The sequence below is a fragment of the Mastomys coucha genome, unplaced genomic scaffold (genome assembly GCF_008632895.1).
Source record: "Mastomys coucha isolate ucsf_1 unplaced genomic scaffold, UCSF_Mcou_1 pScaffold22, whole genome shotgun sequence".
In the NCBI taxonomy this organism is placed as follows: domain Eukaryota; kingdom Metazoa; phylum Chordata; class Mammalia; order Rodentia; family Muridae; genus Mastomys; species Mastomys coucha.
Genome location: NW_022196905.1, coordinates 32,730,689 through 32,750,304, shown reverse-complemented (window position 1 = coordinate 32,750,304; position 19,616 = coordinate 32,730,689). Strand labels below are relative to the sequence as shown.

Below are 19,616 nucleotides of genomic sequence, written 5' to 3'. Positions count from 1 at the left end.
TGTGGGGAGAGTCTCCAGAGAGCCCATATGATGTACACCTGCTCAACAAGAGCCAAGCACCTCCTGCTGTCATTCAGGTGCTGCTCAGGTGGGAGAGGGAGCGACAGCAATGCTCCTGTCCAGAAGCGGGAAACGGCTGCCTGGGAAGATCATAGCCATACATTCTGCCAGATTTCAACAATTCTGGGTTCTATTTTTGGAAACACCGGTATAAAAATGAGATCACTTTGTTCCTTAGTCATTTTTGCCTTTTTTGCCTTGGTTCAGTTAAGTGAGAACTAATGGAGTCGGAGAATCCACAGCCCAACCTAGAGTGGCCATTGCCCATTCTGCAGGTTCCTCCCCTAGACAAACTCAAGGTCAGGTATATCAGACTCTCAGGCAGCCACAGAACACATCTCCCATTTTATAGACAAAAAGATGCATACTATTTAGTTGTAAGTACCAGCTATAAGCCTGACACCCTGGCTTGGGTCCAGGCCCTCTCCTGTAGCCTTCTCCTCCACAGCCCAGAGCCCTTAGCCAAGAACTAACCCAGATAAAAACAGTAGGTGCCTTTAAAACATGCTTTGTCCCTTAATTTAGATGACTATGATCACTTGGGGGGCTCTGGTCAATATTTCCAGGCAGGCACCTTCCCATTGGTTATACTTCTCTGTTCCCCAGGAGTCCTACAGGGTGGAGGCATCATATTCACTTCTTAGATGAGAAAGACAATGTGGTTTATAGATAGCTCAAGGCCCAATGTGGAGCTTGCCCTGTCAAGTTATACTTGGTCCCATTTTATAAAGAAATCAGACAAGTTATGCCTTCTCTACACCCTACCTGAATCAGCAAGCCCAAGCTGGTGAGAGAGCCTGTTTCAAAGAACAAGGTGGATTCACCTGGAATGATATCTGAGTTTGCCCTCTGACCTAGACACGCACATGCACACCTACACATACACACACATACACACGGCACCTGCACTAGGCTAGGGATTCTCCAGCCCAAACCATTCATATATGAGGCTGGAATTCCATCTTGAGGATGCAGTGTTCGGTGTCATCCTTAGCCCCCGCCCAGCTGCAGCCTTGGGGGTCAAGTTGCCCTGTCTGAGAATCACCCTATGAAATAGGCCTTCTGTATCACTCAGGCCACTGATGCCAGAGTCCCTGTCGGTTTCTGTGTTCTCTAGGTTATACCAACACTGAGTTAACAACCTTTAGTTACCCCTAAATCCCTTTTCCATGTTGGGCCATTTGTCCCCTTTCAGTCACCTATCAGACAGGCTCGAGTCATGGGTCAGACTTTTCAGTGATAGTGGCTCCAAGTTTCTGCAAAGAAGAGCTGGTCTGGTGGAGTGCACTGATCCAGACACTCTGGAGACTGATGCAGAAGGGTTGGAGCTTTGATGCCAAATAGCCTGGGCAGCTATTCTCATTTAACTTACACATCAGCAAGGTTATCTGCCTCTAACAGGAGATTAACAACACATTGCCCAGCTTTGTGTCCTCTAAGACCAGCAATCTTAAAATTAAGATCAAGTGAAGCTAAAGGGCTTTTTAGGTGTCATCCGTCTCCTTTCCTCTCCCTCCTCTCAATACAAAGGGACTCTTTAAGAAGGAACTGTGAGGTAGAGAGTGGCCCAGCTGGCAAAGTGCTTACTGTGTGCAAACTGGAGGACCTGAGTTCCATCCCCACAACCTACATTAAAAAGCCAGTATGGTGGCACATGCCTGTAATGCCAGCACTGAGAGATAGACAGGTGGAACCCTGGGGGCTCACTAGCCAACCAGCCTACTTTAATCAGCCAGCCCATGCTGGTGAGAGAGCCTGCTTCAAAGATTAACGTGGATGAGCCGAGAATGATACCTGGGGTTGACCTCTGACCTAGACACACATGCACCACACATATGCACCCCCCCACACACACACACACATGCACCACACACCTGAGTTGACTCAGGGCACTCACCAAGGGCATTTGATGGGCCAGGGCTTCTACTTGGTAACTGTTCCCATTTGTATTTGTCTTGTATGTGGCCATTTTCAAACCCGGCCTAGTTTATCTGGTTTAATTCCAGGAGACTCTTACCATGCATATTCTGGCCTGCTGCCAAACCAACGATTCACAGCAAAGCTCTTGATAGAACAAGCATGGGCAGCTTTTAACGGGACCTGTAGGCCTTTCCCTCCTAGTCCTCAAAACAGAGCCATAGATCACCATGTGTGGGAAGAACCCGCCCCCAAGTAAAACATAATATAAATGAATTACGTCTCTCTAGTGTGCACATTTCTTGTCACCACTGGACATTTAAAAGAAAAATCACAGCACTGACATCCAGAGACTTCAAACCACTTGTCATTATACAGCTTTGGAGGTCAGAGGTCCTCAAATCAAATCAGGCCACCCCCAATCCTAGACACTGTAGGAGAAAAATCCATTCCCAGCTTTCTAGGATCTGCCTCCTTCCTTTGGCTCATGGCCTCCTTCCTCCATCTTCAGAGTCAGCTGCAATTAAGTATGTTTTATTTTTCTCTCCCTCCATCCTCCTCCACCCCTACACCTTCTTTCTCCAACTCTGCCTCCCCATTTCTTCTTCATAAGGAGTGACAACATCTAAGGTTCACTCAGGCAATCCAGGAAAAACTGCCACCTCCAGGGCCTGACCATGTTTAGAGTCAGACTTGCTGGGTAAACTAAGATGCTCAGATTCTGCGATTAACACAGAGATGTTTTAAAAGGACCATGGGTCCTCCTGTGTCCATCAAGCACACCCAGGTCAGCATTATCTTGCTCTGGGTATTGCAGTTTGATGTGGACCTTCCCCATGTGTTAGGCCACATGGCCCCCAGGTGGTGGTGCTGTGTGTGGAGACTGTGGACAGCTTAGAAGACAGAGACGAGCTGGAGAAAGTGTGTTCCTCCAGGTATCAGGAGTCGCAAACCAGCTTCCCATTTGCTCTTTACTTCTTGGTCTGTAAGATTGTAAATAGTCTCAGCTCCATGAATCCCACCATGGCAGACCATACCCTCTCAAACCACGAGCCAAAAGCAAGCAACAAAAACCATCCACTTACTTCTTGCTAGCTGTTTGGCCACTACCAGAACAGTTATTCATATTATGCTGGACAAAGATGAGACAGGCACCAATAACATTGGTTGACAAAGATCAGACCGACCGAATCTCTTAGCCCATGGCCAATGTGTTTACAGCCAAGAGCAGGTAGAGGAGTTAGGAGCCACAGGTTACAGTGACTATCATGTCTGTATCCTGGCATGTATTGCAGGAAGAGTGGATTCCTTGGGGAATGGCACCTCCCTTCTCTGGTGCCACTGAATAGGGAGTGGCCCCTGCTTTCTCCTCAGTCCCCTCACAGATAGAATGATTACATAGCATCCTGCCTCATCAAAGCACTGTGCCCGGAGCTGAGAGTGAGGCATTAGGAGACTCAGAAAGCCCTGCCCTTGTGGGACTCCTCAAGGGTACACCTTTAAAGAGGAGGGCATCACAAATGCCTTCCACAATGACTGACAACAGAGGCTCTTTTCCTAAGTGTGAATATCTCCGTGGAGAGTTGGAACCATCTAGAAGGATGCCTATTGTTTGTTAGATGAAGGCTTTTCCTAGATACTTCAGCGTGTTAGAACCATGCCAGCAGGGAACCAGAGGCAGCCTGCAAAAGGGGAGGCGAGTGGAGGGAATTGCTCATGCTGACCTGGTGAAATGGGGGGCGGGGAGCTCCAGCTGTGATTCCGTGACTCTGAGTGTCCCAGGCGCTTTCTTCTTTTTCACAAGGGCCTGAAACTGTCTGATCATATCTCCTTCAGTTCATACAGAGGTCAAGGTGAAGGCAGTCATCTCCCGCTTCTTGAAATGAAGGTGGGGGCAGGGTGCTACATGGATCAGGCAGAAGGGGACAGGCAAGCCCTGCAGACCTCACAGGCTCCAGGCTGGGGCTGGGGGGTAAGGGACAACTCCTGCCTACTGCTGTCTAGATACATTTAGCAAGGTGGCTTGGTCTTCTTCGTGGCCATACGACAGTAAACAAAGAAGGTCTTGTATGGTGACTCCCGCCACTGACTTTCAACCTGCTCAGGATGTCCACAGCTGTACCACTTCAGGGAGAATGGAAACTAGAGACATAAGGGGTCATGGAGGCCGGAGGAGCTGAGATGGCATTCGGCTGGAGAATAGCTTCTACAGGAAAATATGCATCAAGTGTTGGTGGGGGCTGGAAGCCCTGCCTCCCTGTGAGTGGAAGGCACAGAGCCCATGGCACTAAAATTCAGGGTGACAATAAAGAACATCTCTTAACTGAGTCTACAATCTAACTGTGACTGAGTCTTGGAGGCTGTGGCTACCCCATGGGGAAGGAGCTGGTATGAAAAATCCAGCGATACCAAGGGTTCAGATTGATAGATAGCCTCAGAACTGCAGGAACTGAGGGGGCTAGTAAGGTACTGCCTCTGTGTACTGCAAATATAGCAGTCAATATTCATTCTGACCACCTCTCTATCCACTCAGTGGGGATGTGGATAACACAGGTCTTTACTTCATGTGAACGTTAAAACTCATCTCTACTAGTTGATCCAAGGACTAGGATAGTAGCTCATATGCACTGTGTCTCTGCGTGTTTGGGAGACCCTGTGAAAAATAACCTGTCACTGCAAACCTAACCAGCTGTTGGCTACAAGTTAGTCCTTATTCTCTCTGCCATGGGCATGAACAGCTTTCCAAACAAGTGTTTTTAACAAGACATCAGAAACAAGGGCTTCCTCACATGAGCATCAGGGTAGTACAGTGCTGTGCCTGACATGAGAGCTATGGGTATCAGTCCAGATGTTTCTGTATGTGAGGGGGCGTGGCCAAGAAACTGCCAACATGACTGATCCATAATAAGTTTTTGTTGTAGATACGAGAGGGAGAACAACCAGGGACATTGGGAGAGTCCAGAGCAGAGGGAGAAAGAAGTAGACTGAACATGGCCAACACACTGGGGCTAGGGAAGTGGGAGAGAATGCTGGAGATAGTGGGATAGCAAGAGATAGAGAATAGAGCATGTGTGTGTGTGTGTATGTGTGTGTGTGTGTGTGTGTGTGTGTGTGTGGAGAGAGAGAGAGAGAGAGAGAGAGAGAGAGAGAGAGAGAGAGAATAAGAAAAAGTATGTGGAAGTAAGAGACAGTAAGAGAGTAAGTGGGTAGCAAGAGATGAGAGAGAGTGTAGGAGAGAGTAAGAGGGTGAGCAGTGAGCTAGCCTGCTCATAAGGAGAACTGGTAGCTGTGAGGAGGGAATCCTTTGAGCTGAGGGGAGTTTAGGGTAGGGGAGGAGGTGAGAAGGGTGGATGCTATTGTTGGCTTTCAAATATAACAGGTCCTTGTGATCCTGAGAGATCCTGGAGGCCAGTGTGCGCTTTCATATGCTGACAGGTACCCCAGGTAGCCATATGACCCCTATACCAGAGGTAGTGGAGATGATCCCTTTGGGCAGATGGAATCAGTTTCTCAATGAGGAAATGCTGGCTTTTATCTAACTGCCAGAATCCCTCCTCTCATCCAGGTTGAGCTCTGGATATTTGGGCTGTCTTTGGAGTTTGGGGAATTAGTTTTCTTGGAATCTGATTGTACATGTATAGTCACACAGACCTCAAGCATCATCTCTACTGTGTGCATTGTTGTAGATTTATCATGGCAGTTTCTACTGGGTCATAGTGAAATGTTTTTGTGGAGCAGAAACAGTTCCTGATTCTCACAGAGCATACTTAACAAAGGTTACTCAATGACTCAAGAGGGTTACCGAGGTGCCAACCATCACACTCTGCATCCTGGCCACAGAAAGGGAAGTGGGAAAAAGTAAAGTAAACATGAAAGTATATCTCTTTGATAAAGTTTCTCTAAAAGAAGAGGAGGAAGAGGTGGGGGTAGGAGGGAGAGGGTTTGGTCAGTGAGGCTCATCCAGTAAAGGTTCTTGTGACCACTGATCAGCATTCAACTCCTGCACCCCACATGGTTGCAAAGAGAGAACTGACACCTACGACTTCATTTATGACCCTCCCTCCCCCAACACACACACCGGCACCACCCTACAATAAATAAATAAACAAGTAAATGAATACATGTAGGACTAAAATATGAAGCTTTGTGCTGGTCCCACCAGTATTTCTGTTGCTACCTGTTCCTAACTGCAAGGCGGTGTAAGGAATCAGTGTCTTGGGTGGGCAGACATCACTCCCAAGATCCCAAGAATGATGCAGGAGTCTGTTAGTGAATAAGCAGGAGTCAGGGGTGGGCGGGCACCACATGACTACATGGTATAGCTCACCTGTGACTCTGGATTCTGTGGTAATGTGCAGAGAGAGCCTCATACTTTAGTCTAGCATGAGGAGGAGGCTGAAGTCTCTAGATGACCTCCCTTGATCTTTTCTGTGTTACAGATCTGGTTCTACACCAATAGCATCTTTGGGAAAGCTGGGATCCCTCAGGACAAGATCCCATACATCACCCTAAGCACGGGAGGGATTGAGACGCTGGCTGCTATCTTCTCTGTAAGTCACCAAGGGCTCCTGAGAATGCCATAGGGGCTGGAAGGCACATAGGCATCCAGGGGACCTACTAGGGTTTGCTTCACGAGGCCGGGCCTTGTCAGGGGACCCTGTCTGGATTCGGGAGAGGCTTGTGCTCTATGGACCCTTAGCCTACTTAGGCTCTTCCTCTCTGTATCTCATTTCCTTGGGTCTCCAATCAAAACACGCTAAACTCCTCCTAGCTCTGGCTGTGTGTTGCTAGACAGTGTGGTCAACATTTCTGAGCCTTATCTTCTCTCTTGAGGAAGCACTCACATCTGTCTTCTTAAGGGAGTATGGGCTGTGCTTCACTCTGTAGACACACAGTACCCCTGGGATTCATCAGCAATGAAAGAGGTATGAGCCGACATGTCTGATGTGGCCGAGAGTGGGTTCTGACCTGGAAAGAGATGCTCGAAGTCCAGTCTCCCTCACCAATCTCCACCACCAAGAGTAATGTTAGCACAAACAGGCAGATTCCCTACCCTCCTGCTGACTTGTCAGTAGATTCAATGTTTCTCTTTGACTTCCTGGATCATTCTAACGACTTACTTCTTAAAAAACGAATACCATTAGAAATGTAGACAAGTGACGTTGGGGCTCTTTCCTGACCTGCTTTTTGTTATGAGGGAAATATTTCGATGCTTCGTTATTTTCAAGTGTCGCCAAATTCTGTCTTCAGCTATAGACTGAACCAATCCTGTTATTAATTCCAACTTTGATCAATAGAACTCAGACAGGCTGGGTGAAAATGGAGGAGGAAGCAGAGGGGGGGTTAGAGTTTGGGTTTTTGTTTTGTTGCTATAAGAAACCAATACCAACTTATTGGGAGTAAATTTGTAAAAATCCAGAAAACTTAAAAGAATAAAGATATTGCCTCTAGTCAAGCTGAGAGGGGTAGCCTGGGAAACGCCCACCCCTTTCTACTCTGTGTACTGCTTTGTTCTGTGCCTGGGAGGCTGCAGCCTTGTCAACATTCCAGCCTGGGCCCTGCTTTTGTAACAGAGGCCGGTGCAGGATGACTTCCCTTCTACTACTAATCTGGCCACTTTAATAGGGTGCATCATATAGCCAGAAAAGAGTTTGTCTGAAAAGTTCCTCTGGTAATGAAGGCTGTATCAGCCTCCAAAAGCCTGTGCTCTGCTTCCTTTCTCATCCTCCACCCACGGGGTGAAGTTGTTGGCATCTCTACTCAGAACACGGATGGACCAGGTTCCCGTCCCAGCTTTGCTCCTTGTGAGACAGGTGACTCTCTAGAGAGTTGTTCGACATCTCTGTGGTTCCCTTCCTCCTTTTATACAAAGACATGTCCCTGATTCGCAGACACAGACTAGGGAGTAAGCAAATGACACTAAGTGACTCGCAGGACTGGAGGATGGGGTGTGCTTAGCAGGTGCCCATGGCTCTTTGTGGATAGGACTTCACCCTGTCACCTGAAGTGAGGTACTTGTCCTTGTGTCTTTGCAAAGAGAACTTCCAGGGACTGTTCTCTCTCTCTCTTTCTCTCTCTCTCTCTCTCTCTCTCTCTCTCTCTCTCTCTGTGTATGTGTATACATGTATCTCACACATGAGCTTCAGAACTGGACAGTTCTACAATCCCATCCCCAAAGTCCATTTACCATTATCAAAGTGGACTTAGGGAAATTACTATTACATCTCTAAATGGGTTCACACATTTATAAAATTAGCTTTTAATCCTCACCATCTGTGACAGGAAAAAAAATTAATAGGTCCCAAAGATCCCCAGGTCTGAAGTCACAGACCACGAGATTGGGTCAGAGGGAACTTCCCAGGTGGGAGTAAGGGTTTAGAGATACACCTGGGCTTATCTGGGCAAGCAGTGAACCTCTGAAGTGACAAAAGGAAGAGGTGAAATGTCAGTGAACAGCAGGCAAAGGCAAGATGTGAGGCAGAGGGGGCACCATTGCTGCCTAGCCTGGAAGATGATGAAGTCAGAACAGAGAACCTGGAAGGCCCCAGAGAAATGGGAAAGCCACAACAGAGAACTGTAATTCCTCAGGGAAATAGAAAAGCCAGTCTTTCCTCCCCAGAGTCTCCACCCCTAGAACTGTGAGATTTCCCCTGTGAGATTTGTTCCAGATTGCTGGCTGCCCAAAGCATAAACTACTACCTTTGAGTTGGTTTAAGCTGCTTGTTAAAGTAACAATGAGATACTTTAACTCTGCGAGAAAGAGTCGTCATGGAAACAAAAATCAAAGCCTATGGCAGCTCCTCTCCTCCCCCAAACTCAACATTCAGAAAGTCCTCTGCCTTTTCCAAAGTTTGTGTGACCTGCTTTTCAGGGCTACACAGACTTCATCCAACCCTTTAGGCTAACTGTCTATCAATAAAAGGACACCCTGTTTTTTTTTTCTCCACTCTCTTTATTGAGATTTTTGACGGTCTATTAAAATGGCTCGGAGGCCTAATAAAACCGAGATAGAAAGACACTGTCATTCTTTTGATCTGCTGTTAATTTGGGCAGCGGCCATCACTCAGCAGCTTGCTGGCTGTAAATAATTGCCATCTTGCAGAACAGCTGGCTTTCCAGACTGTGTTTTGGGGCTTCAACTGTGCTATTCAGCTGACTGAACTTCCAGAGAGGAAGTGTCATTCACCCATGAGGATGAGGGTCCACCATGGTTGGGCAGGGACCATGGGGAGCCAGCTCTGCCTTTGGCAGGAAGCACAGACTGTGTTACTATTGCAAGTCAGGGGCAGAATCCACAGCACCATGCTCTTGTCTGTGACAGCACAGCTTGGGACTATGCTGCAGTGGACTAAACACAAATCTTTAAGAGTTTCTATACTTCCCAAGAGTCCTGAAATTTCAGTATCATGGTCTGCATTCTCTGTGACCATGAGGGTGACAGGCCACACAGGGACATGTTTGGACTCAGTGGTCTCCGAGCCCTGTTGTTGATCACAATCTGGGGCCAACTTTGGTGCCAAATGCCTAGCTTTTCAGACCCTCTCTTTCTTCTTAGGGGGTACTGGTAGTAACGGATTACCCCAACAAGAGTTGCTGAAGACTGACTGCACTAAGCTCAATGGAGACTCAGTGCATGCCACTTGGAATGTGACTCCTTAAAACTCACATGCTAAACTCCCCAGCTCCCCTACCCCCCCCCCCCGTGTGACCTCATTTGGAGACAGTTCACTGCAGGTGTTGTTAGTTAAGCTAGGATTGGGTTCTTCTGAAGTGAGTTGAGGCTCAAATTCACTGTCTTTATAAGCAGGGAAATTTTGGGAACACACCTACAGGGAGACCACCCATGAATATTGGAGTCTCTCTGCTAAACGACAAGGACATCAGAATGGAGGAAAAGGCCAGGGCAGATCTCAGAATGCAGAGGGGGTTTTGGAGCAGATGCTGAGAAGGCTGGGAGTGGACTGGAGCAGACCCTGAGAAAGCAGGGGTGGAGCTGAGGCAGACCCTCCCCGAGTCATCACAGGGAGCAAGGCTCTTGATCTTGGAGTTAAAGCTTGGGAAAGATGAGGAGCATCCCTGTAGGCTGAGCTCTTCTGCTTGTAACATGCTGTTCCTGCAGCTGTGGAAGCGAATGCAATCACTGATGGTTATTTGAGACCAAGTCCTAGTTCACAGAACAAAGCATAAAGGGACTCAGCAGAGGAGACACCCCAGCAGGTTAAAACAAAGCCAGCCACCTGCTTTGGCCCCTCTTTACTCTCTGCAGATGTGAGTGGTTGCTGGCAGCCTCCCCTGAGCTGGACTGTTCTGAGAATTAGAACCTGTGCAGGCACTGGACACAATGCTCAGCGTTTGCAGATCTGACTGTTTCAATGACTTGTTTTCAATGACTTGTTTTCAATGACTGTTTCAATGCCTTCTGAGAGTTCATTCCTGCACAAAAGCAAGATTTAGGTCTTAGAAGATACTCTGCTCTCTGCCCATCCCAGGCTAGCTCTTTTCTAATTCCGATTCCCACACTCTGACTCTTGCCTAGCTGACTGAATGCTTGAGGAAGGTGGCCCCTAATGCCTCAAAAGGCTTAGGGAAGTACTGTGGGGATAACATCCCAGGTGGGTCCACCTGTTTCTGCTTGTACATTTTGGTTGAATTATCTCAAGCCTGTTTCAAAAGACATTGCAAAAAACAAAAAAAAAAGAAAAAGAAAAGAAAAGAAAAGGTGAGCTGCAGAGTGGGAGGCTGTAAAAACATCTGACAGGGAGCGTATGTCCTACATATATAAAGAATCCTGAGAAATCAAGAAGACCAACTGCTCTCTGAAAGTATTCAAACAGATCTTTACCAAAGAAGATTCTCAAAGGTCAAAAAACACAGGAAAAAGTTCTCCATGCCATTAGCCATTAGGTAAATTAAAATGCACAACAAGATCCTGTCATTCACCATAAGGGCAGACAAAAGTTAATTTCTGATAATTCCAAATGTTGCCAAGGAAATATAGTAACAGGAGCAGACTCTCATACTGCTAGTCAAGTTATTCATTTAGAGAACATTTTTGACAGTTACCTATGCATTCACCATTCAATGCATGAGTATCTACCCAAGAGAAACAAAATCCATGTCTACATAGAGACCAATATGCTGATGTATCAGAGACCAAACCTAGAAGCAACCCAGTGTCTATTACAGGTATTTGGAGAAACCAGTTGTGGTATATCCACTCAGTGGAATATTGCTCAACCATGAAAAAGAACTATTCATGTGTACCACAAAAAAAAAAAAAAAAAAAAAAATAGGTCTCAAAAACATAAAGATCATGAAATTCTAAAACTCTCTGCTCAAAATCCAGTGTTAGAAAGTAGATCAAGGCTGCCTGGGACTGAGAGAAGGGACATAGGTAGTCTTTTGTTGGAGGTGGGGATTTTCTATATCTCAATTGCAGTTATAGTAATATGGAACAAAATTATAACTCAATACAGTTAACTTAAAATTCTAACAGAAAATATTTTGCCACTGCTATCTGCCCAAAGGTCCCAACACATGGGGGGGGGGCTTCGAGGGGATCTTACAGCACAGAGTCCCCAGAGGGCTTCTTAAAGCACCAGAAGTCTGACAGTTGGTTCCTAGTTGACACAAGTAACCTTCAAGAGCAGCTATTCATCTTGAGTTAGTGTCTTCCCTGGCAGTTTTAGTCTAGGGTAGGAGCATCCAGTCACTCCAGTCGCTTTAATCCCTTCAGACAGGCTGTACTTCAGGAAGGCCTGGAGGAGGGAGCACATTGATGCTCTAACCCAATAGGACCAGAGGGCTATTTCCTCACTCCCATCTCTGCAAAAGCTATATCCTCAAGGGACTCCCTAGACCTACCTTGTGATGCTGCAGCCCTTTAATACAGTTCCTCTGGCTGGCAAGATGGCTCAGCGGGTAAGAGCACTGACTGCTCTTCCGGAGGTCCTGAGTTCAAATCTCAGCAACCACATGGTGACTCATAACCATCCGTAATAAGATCTAACACCCTCTTCTGGTGCGTCTGAAGACAGCTACAGAGTGAGCGGGGTCGGCAGAGGTCCTGAGTTCAATTTCCAGCAAACACACACATGATGGCTCATGGCCATCTATACAGCTACAGTGTACTCATACACATAACATAAATAATATAAATATTTAAAAAAATATAGCTCCTTATGTTCTGGTGACCCTCAGCCATAAAATTATTCCACTACTACCTCATAATTGTAATTTTGCTAGTGTTATGAGTCATAATGCCAACGTCTGATATGTGACCCCTGTGTGTGTGTAGGGGAGAGAGTTACAACCCTCACAGGACCTCTCAGGACTTGAGTTCTGTCATTTCCCATGCATGGAACATGTCCTAGCTTTAGGCTGACACAGCTTCCTGCTTCCTCAGTGACCTGGGGGAAACCACATTTCCTGCCCAGCAAAGCCCCTGAATATTGATGTCATAGTGTAAAATATTGATTCTTAGCTAGCTTGTATTTGGGGGACATTTTCAAATATTAACACTGTGTTGGACTCACTTGAAGAAGCTTCTCTCCAGAGCCCTGTACCCTAGGCTAGTGAAACCTTTTTTATGTTTGAAAACATGGATATCAATCAACAATGCATATCCATCTCTGTGGAATTTAACACATTGTTACACCTGAGTGTAACACACCGTAATCTTGGATTCACAGCACAAGGCAAGTTCAGCCCACTGTAACCACAGAGACTCCCTGTGTAACAATGTGACACATTAATCTCTAACCGTGACATACTAACCTCAGCACAGCTGTTACATGTGTCAGAATCAGAAGAGCAATGTAACATGCTAATCTCACTCTGACCTGGTCCCCTACGCCATATGGAAGCCTGTCCCTGGCAGCCTCTGTGCTGATTTCAGCACCATGTTCATCAGAGATTCTAGCTTAGCATCTCTGAAATTCTGAGACAAAGACCCCCATCCTCCAGCTCCTTCCTCCCTCCCTCCCTCCCTCCCTCCCTCCTCCCATCTCTCTCTCCCTCTCACTGCCTCATCTCTCCTTTCTCACTGCCTCTCTCTCCTTCTGCCTCTCCCTCTCCTTCTTACTGCCTCTCCATCCTCTTTGCCCACAAAGTTCTGCTCTTTGCTTCTTCCGTGACCCTCCCTGGCACACGTACCCCTCCACACCTCCCATAGAGTGAGCTCATTGCCCCCTCCTTTCTATTTTCACTGCCCTCCCATGAATACTGTGTATCTGCCTTGCCCACTCCATCAGCAAAGAACCCATGGCAGCCAGAGGTGCTCCTGGATTCTTGGGGAACAGTGATGTGAGGCTTCCAGGGAGGGTGGGGAGAAAAGAGGGTCAGCCGATGACTTAATGCTCTATGTGTTCAACGGTTGGACATGAAGATGGGACACTGGGCTGCTACAAACTGAGGGCTTTGTCTGTTTCTACTTTGGGAAAGTTAATATATTTGGAACTAGAAAAGATTCTGCAGGAATCTCTGCTTCACCCTTTATCAGCCATGTACCTTGAACAACTTCCCAATGTCTCTTGGTTTTTGTTTTGTTTCATTTTGTTTGTTTGTTTGTTTCACTTATATAATGGGGCAAAGAAGTCCTGTTTCATGGGAGTATTTGTGGAGATTAAATGATTAGTATTTGGAATGTGCTCAGTGCACTGCCTCCAACAGAGTGGGTGCTCAGAAATGACTCCCCTCCTGTCACCTAGACTAATCCTGTGACCATACAAAAAGAAGTTGATTCATGAAAGGGCTGGCCTTGATGTTCAAGGCCATGGGGCCAATTAAAAGCAGGAGTGAGAGCAGCCACTCAGGCCATTCTTTGACTGATAGTTTCTGCTTTGATGGGCAGGCTCAGTTGCTCCTGAGTTAAGTTTAGGCTCAGCATGCTTTTCCTCTCATCTCACAGCTACCCTGCAGAGATACTGCCATCCACACTTCCCAGGTGGGGAAACTCAAAGAAGTTCAGTCAGTCAGCCATCTATTCTGCATGCAAGGAATATTGAGAGGCAGAGCCATGACTTGAGCCCAGGTCAGCCCATCGTCCAGCCCAAGTCCCTCTGGACATCTTCTTTGCTCTATTCTCTTGGGTCTGGTTCCTAAGAGGTGAAGTTTGGGAGGCCTGGGTCTGCAGGAAAAAGCCCTCTCAACCAGTCAGGGTATCCCCACCTGCTGGCAGTCCCTGACTATGCACTAAAGGCTCCTCCTGTCCCAGCAAACTCACTCCTGGGTGATCTGATCACAGACTGCTCTCCATAGTCACCTGGCCTATGGGACTGTAGTCTCCTAATAGCCAATGCCACTCGTGCCCTAGTTCCTGTTCTGCCTAGATTGCAGCTCCCTTTCATCTGAGGAGAAGGACCACCTCCCAGGCAGCTTCTGGTCACTTGGCTTCTGGTGAGCAGGGCACTGACTCCCTGCATTGAAACTCCAAGGCAGAGTTCCTCAAGGCTTCTGGACCTTGTCCTTCTTCTTATCGGCTGAAGCTGCCAGGAAAGGAGGTCACATGCTCAGACCTCATGGCCCACAGCAATGTTACTACTTTTGCTCGCCCAAAGCAGATAGGTCTAATTGATGAATTAATGGATGGATGGATGGATGAGTGGGTGGCTGGGTGGGTAGATGAATTGATGGATGGATGGATGGATGGATGGATGGATGGATGGATGGATGGATAATGGATGGCTAGGTGGGTGGATGGGTGGGTAGATGGGTGGATGGATGTGGAGTTTTAATATAGTGTGGGTTTTACTCTGGCATTTTCACACATCATTCATTCTTGTTGATCCTCCCCGTTTCTCAGAACATCCTCCTGCTTTCTTGTAGCAGGAATTTTGTTATCTCCCTTTCTCTCTCCCTCCCACTTAAGATCGCCTCCCCTCAAAGGACTCTTAAGTCAGCCAACCATAGACACCTACTTGGGTTCAGTTCCCAGCCTCATTTTCTGCTGTGTAACGTCTTCTAGGTTATCTCATCTCTCTGATCCTTGATGTTCTTTCTTTGTGAAGCAGTGAGGGATGGGAGGGCATGAACCTAATATAAACAGCAGGCAGTATATAATATACTTATATAATCCATTCAACTGCTTGATGCCTCGGGGTGGGGCAAGGTGAAGCGACAGTGCTCCTGTTCCTGCCACAGGGTCTTTGAGACCTGAAGTCTTAAGCCAAAGTCCAGACAGCTGCAAAGTGAAAGAGCTGGGATGTCCATCTGGGCCTGGCTTACTCTGATACCTGCCTTCCATCATTAATGTATTTTAGGGTCATTGCCTTTACCCACCTTGGTGGCAGACAGAAGAGTCAGTGGGAAGAGACCAGAAACAGTCCCAAAGCTGCAGCTGCTGAGAGCTGGGTAGGAGGACAGGGCTGCCGAGGCTGCACATGGTTGTCCTCCTAGATCAACCCCTGTGTCAAACCAGTCCTCCATAGCCTTCCACGGCCCTCCACCATCTTCCCAGGACTGAGGTCCCTTTTATATGGGCTTGAAGTAAAATAACTCTCTCTCTCTCTCTCTCTCTCTCTCTCTCTCTCTCTCTCTCTCTCTCTCTCTCACTGAGTAGGGCTTGGTCATCGAGCGCTTAGGAAGGAGACCTCTCCTCATTGGTGGCTTCGGGCTGATGGCCCTCTTCTTTGGGACCCTCACTGTGACACTGACCCTGCAGGTGAGATATTGTGCCTGTCACATTTTAAGGGGATCAGCGGGTAACTGGCTCAGCTGCCATCACTTTGGAGTCTTGTGGGTTCATCCTCTCAACAGACCCCTCCTGAGAGGCATCTCTCCTGTGGAGCCACACCTCCAGAGCTCTGTGGGGCATTGGTGTTGGGCCCCGAAACTTGGAACAAGAAAGGGCCTGATTTCTGGCCCTGCTACTGTCACAGATGACCTGTGTTGTGAATGGGACTTCTCTGTTCCCTGCACCTCAATTTACCTATCTTTGGAGTAGGGGGATTGTGTTAAGTACCCCTAAGGTGCCCCTCTAGTTATCACCTCCTTGCAAAGGGAGCTGGGTTCTGCCTGTCAGGTGACTTCTCAGTAACCTCCCGGTCACCTGGATTGCTTGTGCTGGAGTCCTGGCTTTTCCACTTAGTGTGCTTCTGGCTCCTCTTGGGCCCTAGCTCTACAAGGGAAAGCCATCCCTGTAACCTGGGATGCTATGAGAAGCCCCTGACAGCATGTGGGAGAAGTGATGCAGGACTGTGTGTTTATACCTGTAGGTGCCTATATTTACACAGAGGAGCAATTATACCTGCTCTCCTTATGAAACTCAGATCGTCTCCTTTGAAAAACTTTTTAACATTTTATCTTATGCACATGGATGTTCTCCCTGCATGTATGTCTGCACCCCACATGTGTGACTGGTGCCCATGGAGGACAGATCCTCTAGAACTGGGGTTACAGATGGTTGTGAGTCACCATGTGAGTCCTGGGAAGTGAACTTGGGTCCTCTGCAAGAGCAGCAAGTGCTCCTAACCACTGAGCCATCTCTCCAGCCCCAGATTCCCTCCTATTATGGAGGGAAAGTCTGAATCATAAATACAAGAGATCAGGTTTCACGGCTGGATGAAGGCAGAGGTGGGTTGGATCCCAGGGTCTTTATGACAGGCCCACAGCTTTCCTTCGGACCCCTACCCTTCTCAGAGCAACCTGCATTCATGGAGCACCTACTGGGTGTCTCAAGCCAAGAGTGCTGCTAAGTCTGGGCAATGTGTTTTTTCAGGAATAAATCTTGACATTGAAAGTTGGGCATCTTGGTCATCAGGCAGATATCCTAACATTCCAAACGGTTCTAGAAAGAGGCAAAGGTAATGTGGTGAAGTCAGAAGCCAGTCTTTCAGAGGCAGTGCTGAACTGGCTCCTGCTTGGGAGACAATGTGTTGCCTGAGCTAGTATTTTTCCATATCCAGGCATATAGATGTCCTGAGCTGGGTAGCTTTACAGTGTCCTTGGATATCTGAGGTTTTGAGAGAAAAAGCAGAAGGTGCTCTGGGATCTGTCATTCTTCTGCCTCAAGCATCCCCTCAATCTAAGTCCCACCCAACAGGACCTGAGAGCTTTCTCAACACCTGCCTATAGATGAGTGATAAGCTCCCTGGACACATTCCATGAATGATTTAGCTCCCCACACTCATGGAATGACAGGAGGGTGAACACGGTGCTTTACACAGTGATAACTTAGTCAAGTGTGGCAATACTTAACACTTGCTCTGATGCCTTGCTTTAGAGCAGTGGTTCTCACGGTGTGGGTTGTGATCCCTTGGAGGGTTGAATGACCTTTTCACAGAGCTCGCCTAAGACCATCAGAAAATGCAGATATTTACATTATGGTTCTTAACAGTAGTTATGAAGTAGCAATGAAGTAATTTTATGGATGGGGTCACCACAACATGACAAACTGTATTAAAGGGTCGCAGTGTTAGGAACTGAGAACCACCGCTTTCGAGCACTTGGTTTGCTGGGAAATGTGCACTTATTTTCACTCTGCTTACTGGCAACTGTGGCATCATCTCCTTGCAACCCATGTCAGAGAACAGAATGGCTGAGTGGTTGCCATTTTTAGTGACGGGGGCTCAGGGGTATGAAATGGCCTGTCATACAAAGGGAGTCACAGAAAATGTAAAAGTCAGGTTCTCTGGATGTTCCACAGCTCCTCACCTGTTCACGTTGTCCTTCTGCAGGACCAAGCTCCCTGGGTCCCTTACCTAAGCATTGTGTGCATCTTGGCCATCATCGCCTCGTTCTGCAGTGGTCCAGGTAAGGACACCCTCCTGCATGGTGCCTGGTCTGGGAACTGAGGAGAAGGGGCAGATATCTCCTGTCCAGTGGGAAACTTAGGCCCTAGGAAGACATAAAGCTCAAGGGGGGGGAGGGTGCACCCCTGCTTGCCCTTAGGACTTACCAAAGTGCAGTATGCTATCTTCATTCTGTTCGCAGAGGCAGGTACAGGCTAACCCCACAGACATGCTGATGGTAATGTCTAAGAGCCCAGTAATGATGAACCTGGGGTGCCATACGCCAGGCTCAGGAATGACTTGGGAGGAATCAAAGATAATCAAGCTACACTCATGCCTTGGAGAAGGCACAGGTGACACGGGGAGTTCACTGATGGTGGTGGAAGGGTGCATGAGTCACTGCTGGTAGACAGCACTCTATGAAGCCTAGAGAACAAACTCCCTCAGGGTTCGTGGTAGCTCTAGGGGAGACCACTGTCACTAAGTAGCTGGGGAGCTTTCTGCTGCAGACCTGGCCCCTGTCCACCACCTTGCATGGTACCTGCTAACTGTGGAGCCACAATTGGAGGAATTTCAATTCATCCAGTTCCACTCTTTCCTAGCCATGCATCCACTGGGAAGGTCTGATCTTCTTGTTGTACCTCAGTTTCCCTCTCTGTAGGATGGAGTTTTCTTCATGGTCTTACCATTTTCTGGTTTCATGTCTGCGTCAGGCTAGAGCCTTCATAAAACTGGTGCTGAAAAGAAAGATTAGGACAGCGTCCAACATGGCTGCACACTCTCTCCCTGACAGGGCTTCATAGCCTTTTGTTGATTTTCTGCATGTAGATGAAAAGACTGAATTGTGGAACTGGGGTTCAGTTAGTCATGTATTGCCTGGTCATGGTGACATTTGCTTATTTGATTTCTAGCAAAAGAAATGGAATCAAACCTTTATGTGTCATTGTGATTTTAAAGGGCCGTCTTGTTGTTGGTTCCCATTTGTGATTGGTGGATGGAAAGAATTTGTCCTCATCCAAAGTTTTAGGGAACTATGATAAAATGACAGAGGAGACCTTGTAATGATCAAGAAAGCACCAGTACACCACACACACACACACACATACACACACACACACACCATGAAGGCAGGATGTTCAGAATAGCTAGAGGCTAAAGGAAACACTGTGCTGGCTCCACTAGATTTATGTCAACTTTATACAAGCTAGAGTCATGGCTCCGTGGACAAGCTTGTAGTATACTCTCTAGATTGATGATGGATGTGGGAGGGCCTAGTTTATTGTGTAGCCTGCCATGGGCTGCTGGTCATGAGTGCTATAAGCATGCAGACTGCTCAAGCCATGAGTTAACATGCCAGTAAATAGTACTCCTTCATAGCCTCTGAATCAGTTCCTGCCTCCAGGTTCCTTCCCTGACTTCTCTGAGTGATGGAGCTGTAAGCTAAAATAAAAACACTTCACTCCCCAAACTGCTCTCAGTCATTGTTTTACTGCAGCTAAGACTTAGCTAAGACAGGTACCTATCAGGCAGGGCAGTGAACTATCAGGAGGAGACACACTGAACACTGCAACAACCTATAGATCTGGGGACCTAATCTTGTTTCCTAACATTGATGACCAATAACTACTCCTCACCTCTCCTGTGATCTCTCCCCAACTATCCATTGATATTAGACCTTCACTAGCTCATCACTAGCAGCTTTGAACATGTTGAATGCTCTCTTACCTTCCTGCTCACCAGTTCAATCCTGAAGTGCAATTGGCATATTGAATAGAGAAGTAGCCAGGCCAGTTTTTTCCCATTTGAACTGTCCTCCCTATGCTAGGGATAGAAAATGGGTTACAGCTGGGCGGTGGTGGTGCACGCCTTTAATCCCAGCACTTGGGAGGCAGAGGCAGGTAGATTTCTGAG

General features: G+C 47.3%; 1 protein-coding gene across 8 annotated transcripts in view; it reads left to right on the top strand.

Moving 5' to 3' along the window:
* Slc2a9 (solute carrier family 2 member 9) overlaps positions 1-19,616 on the top strand; it is a 140,814-nt gene that overhangs the window by 85,490 nt on the left and 35,708 nt on the right. For 7 of the 8 annotated variants that reach the window (XM_031341952.1, XM_031341950.1, XM_031341949.1 and 4 more), the window contains 3 exons: positions 6,417-6,527; positions 15,536-15,637; positions 17,652-17,727. In XM_031341952.1, coding sequence (XP_031197812.1) covers positions 6,417-6,527; positions 15,536-15,637; positions 17,652-17,727 — 289 coding nt within the window. The remainder of the gene's footprint in view (positions 1-6,416; positions 6,528-15,535; positions 15,638-17,651; positions 17,728-19,616) is intronic. The other variant, XM_031341955.1, reaches the window with a different exon arrangement.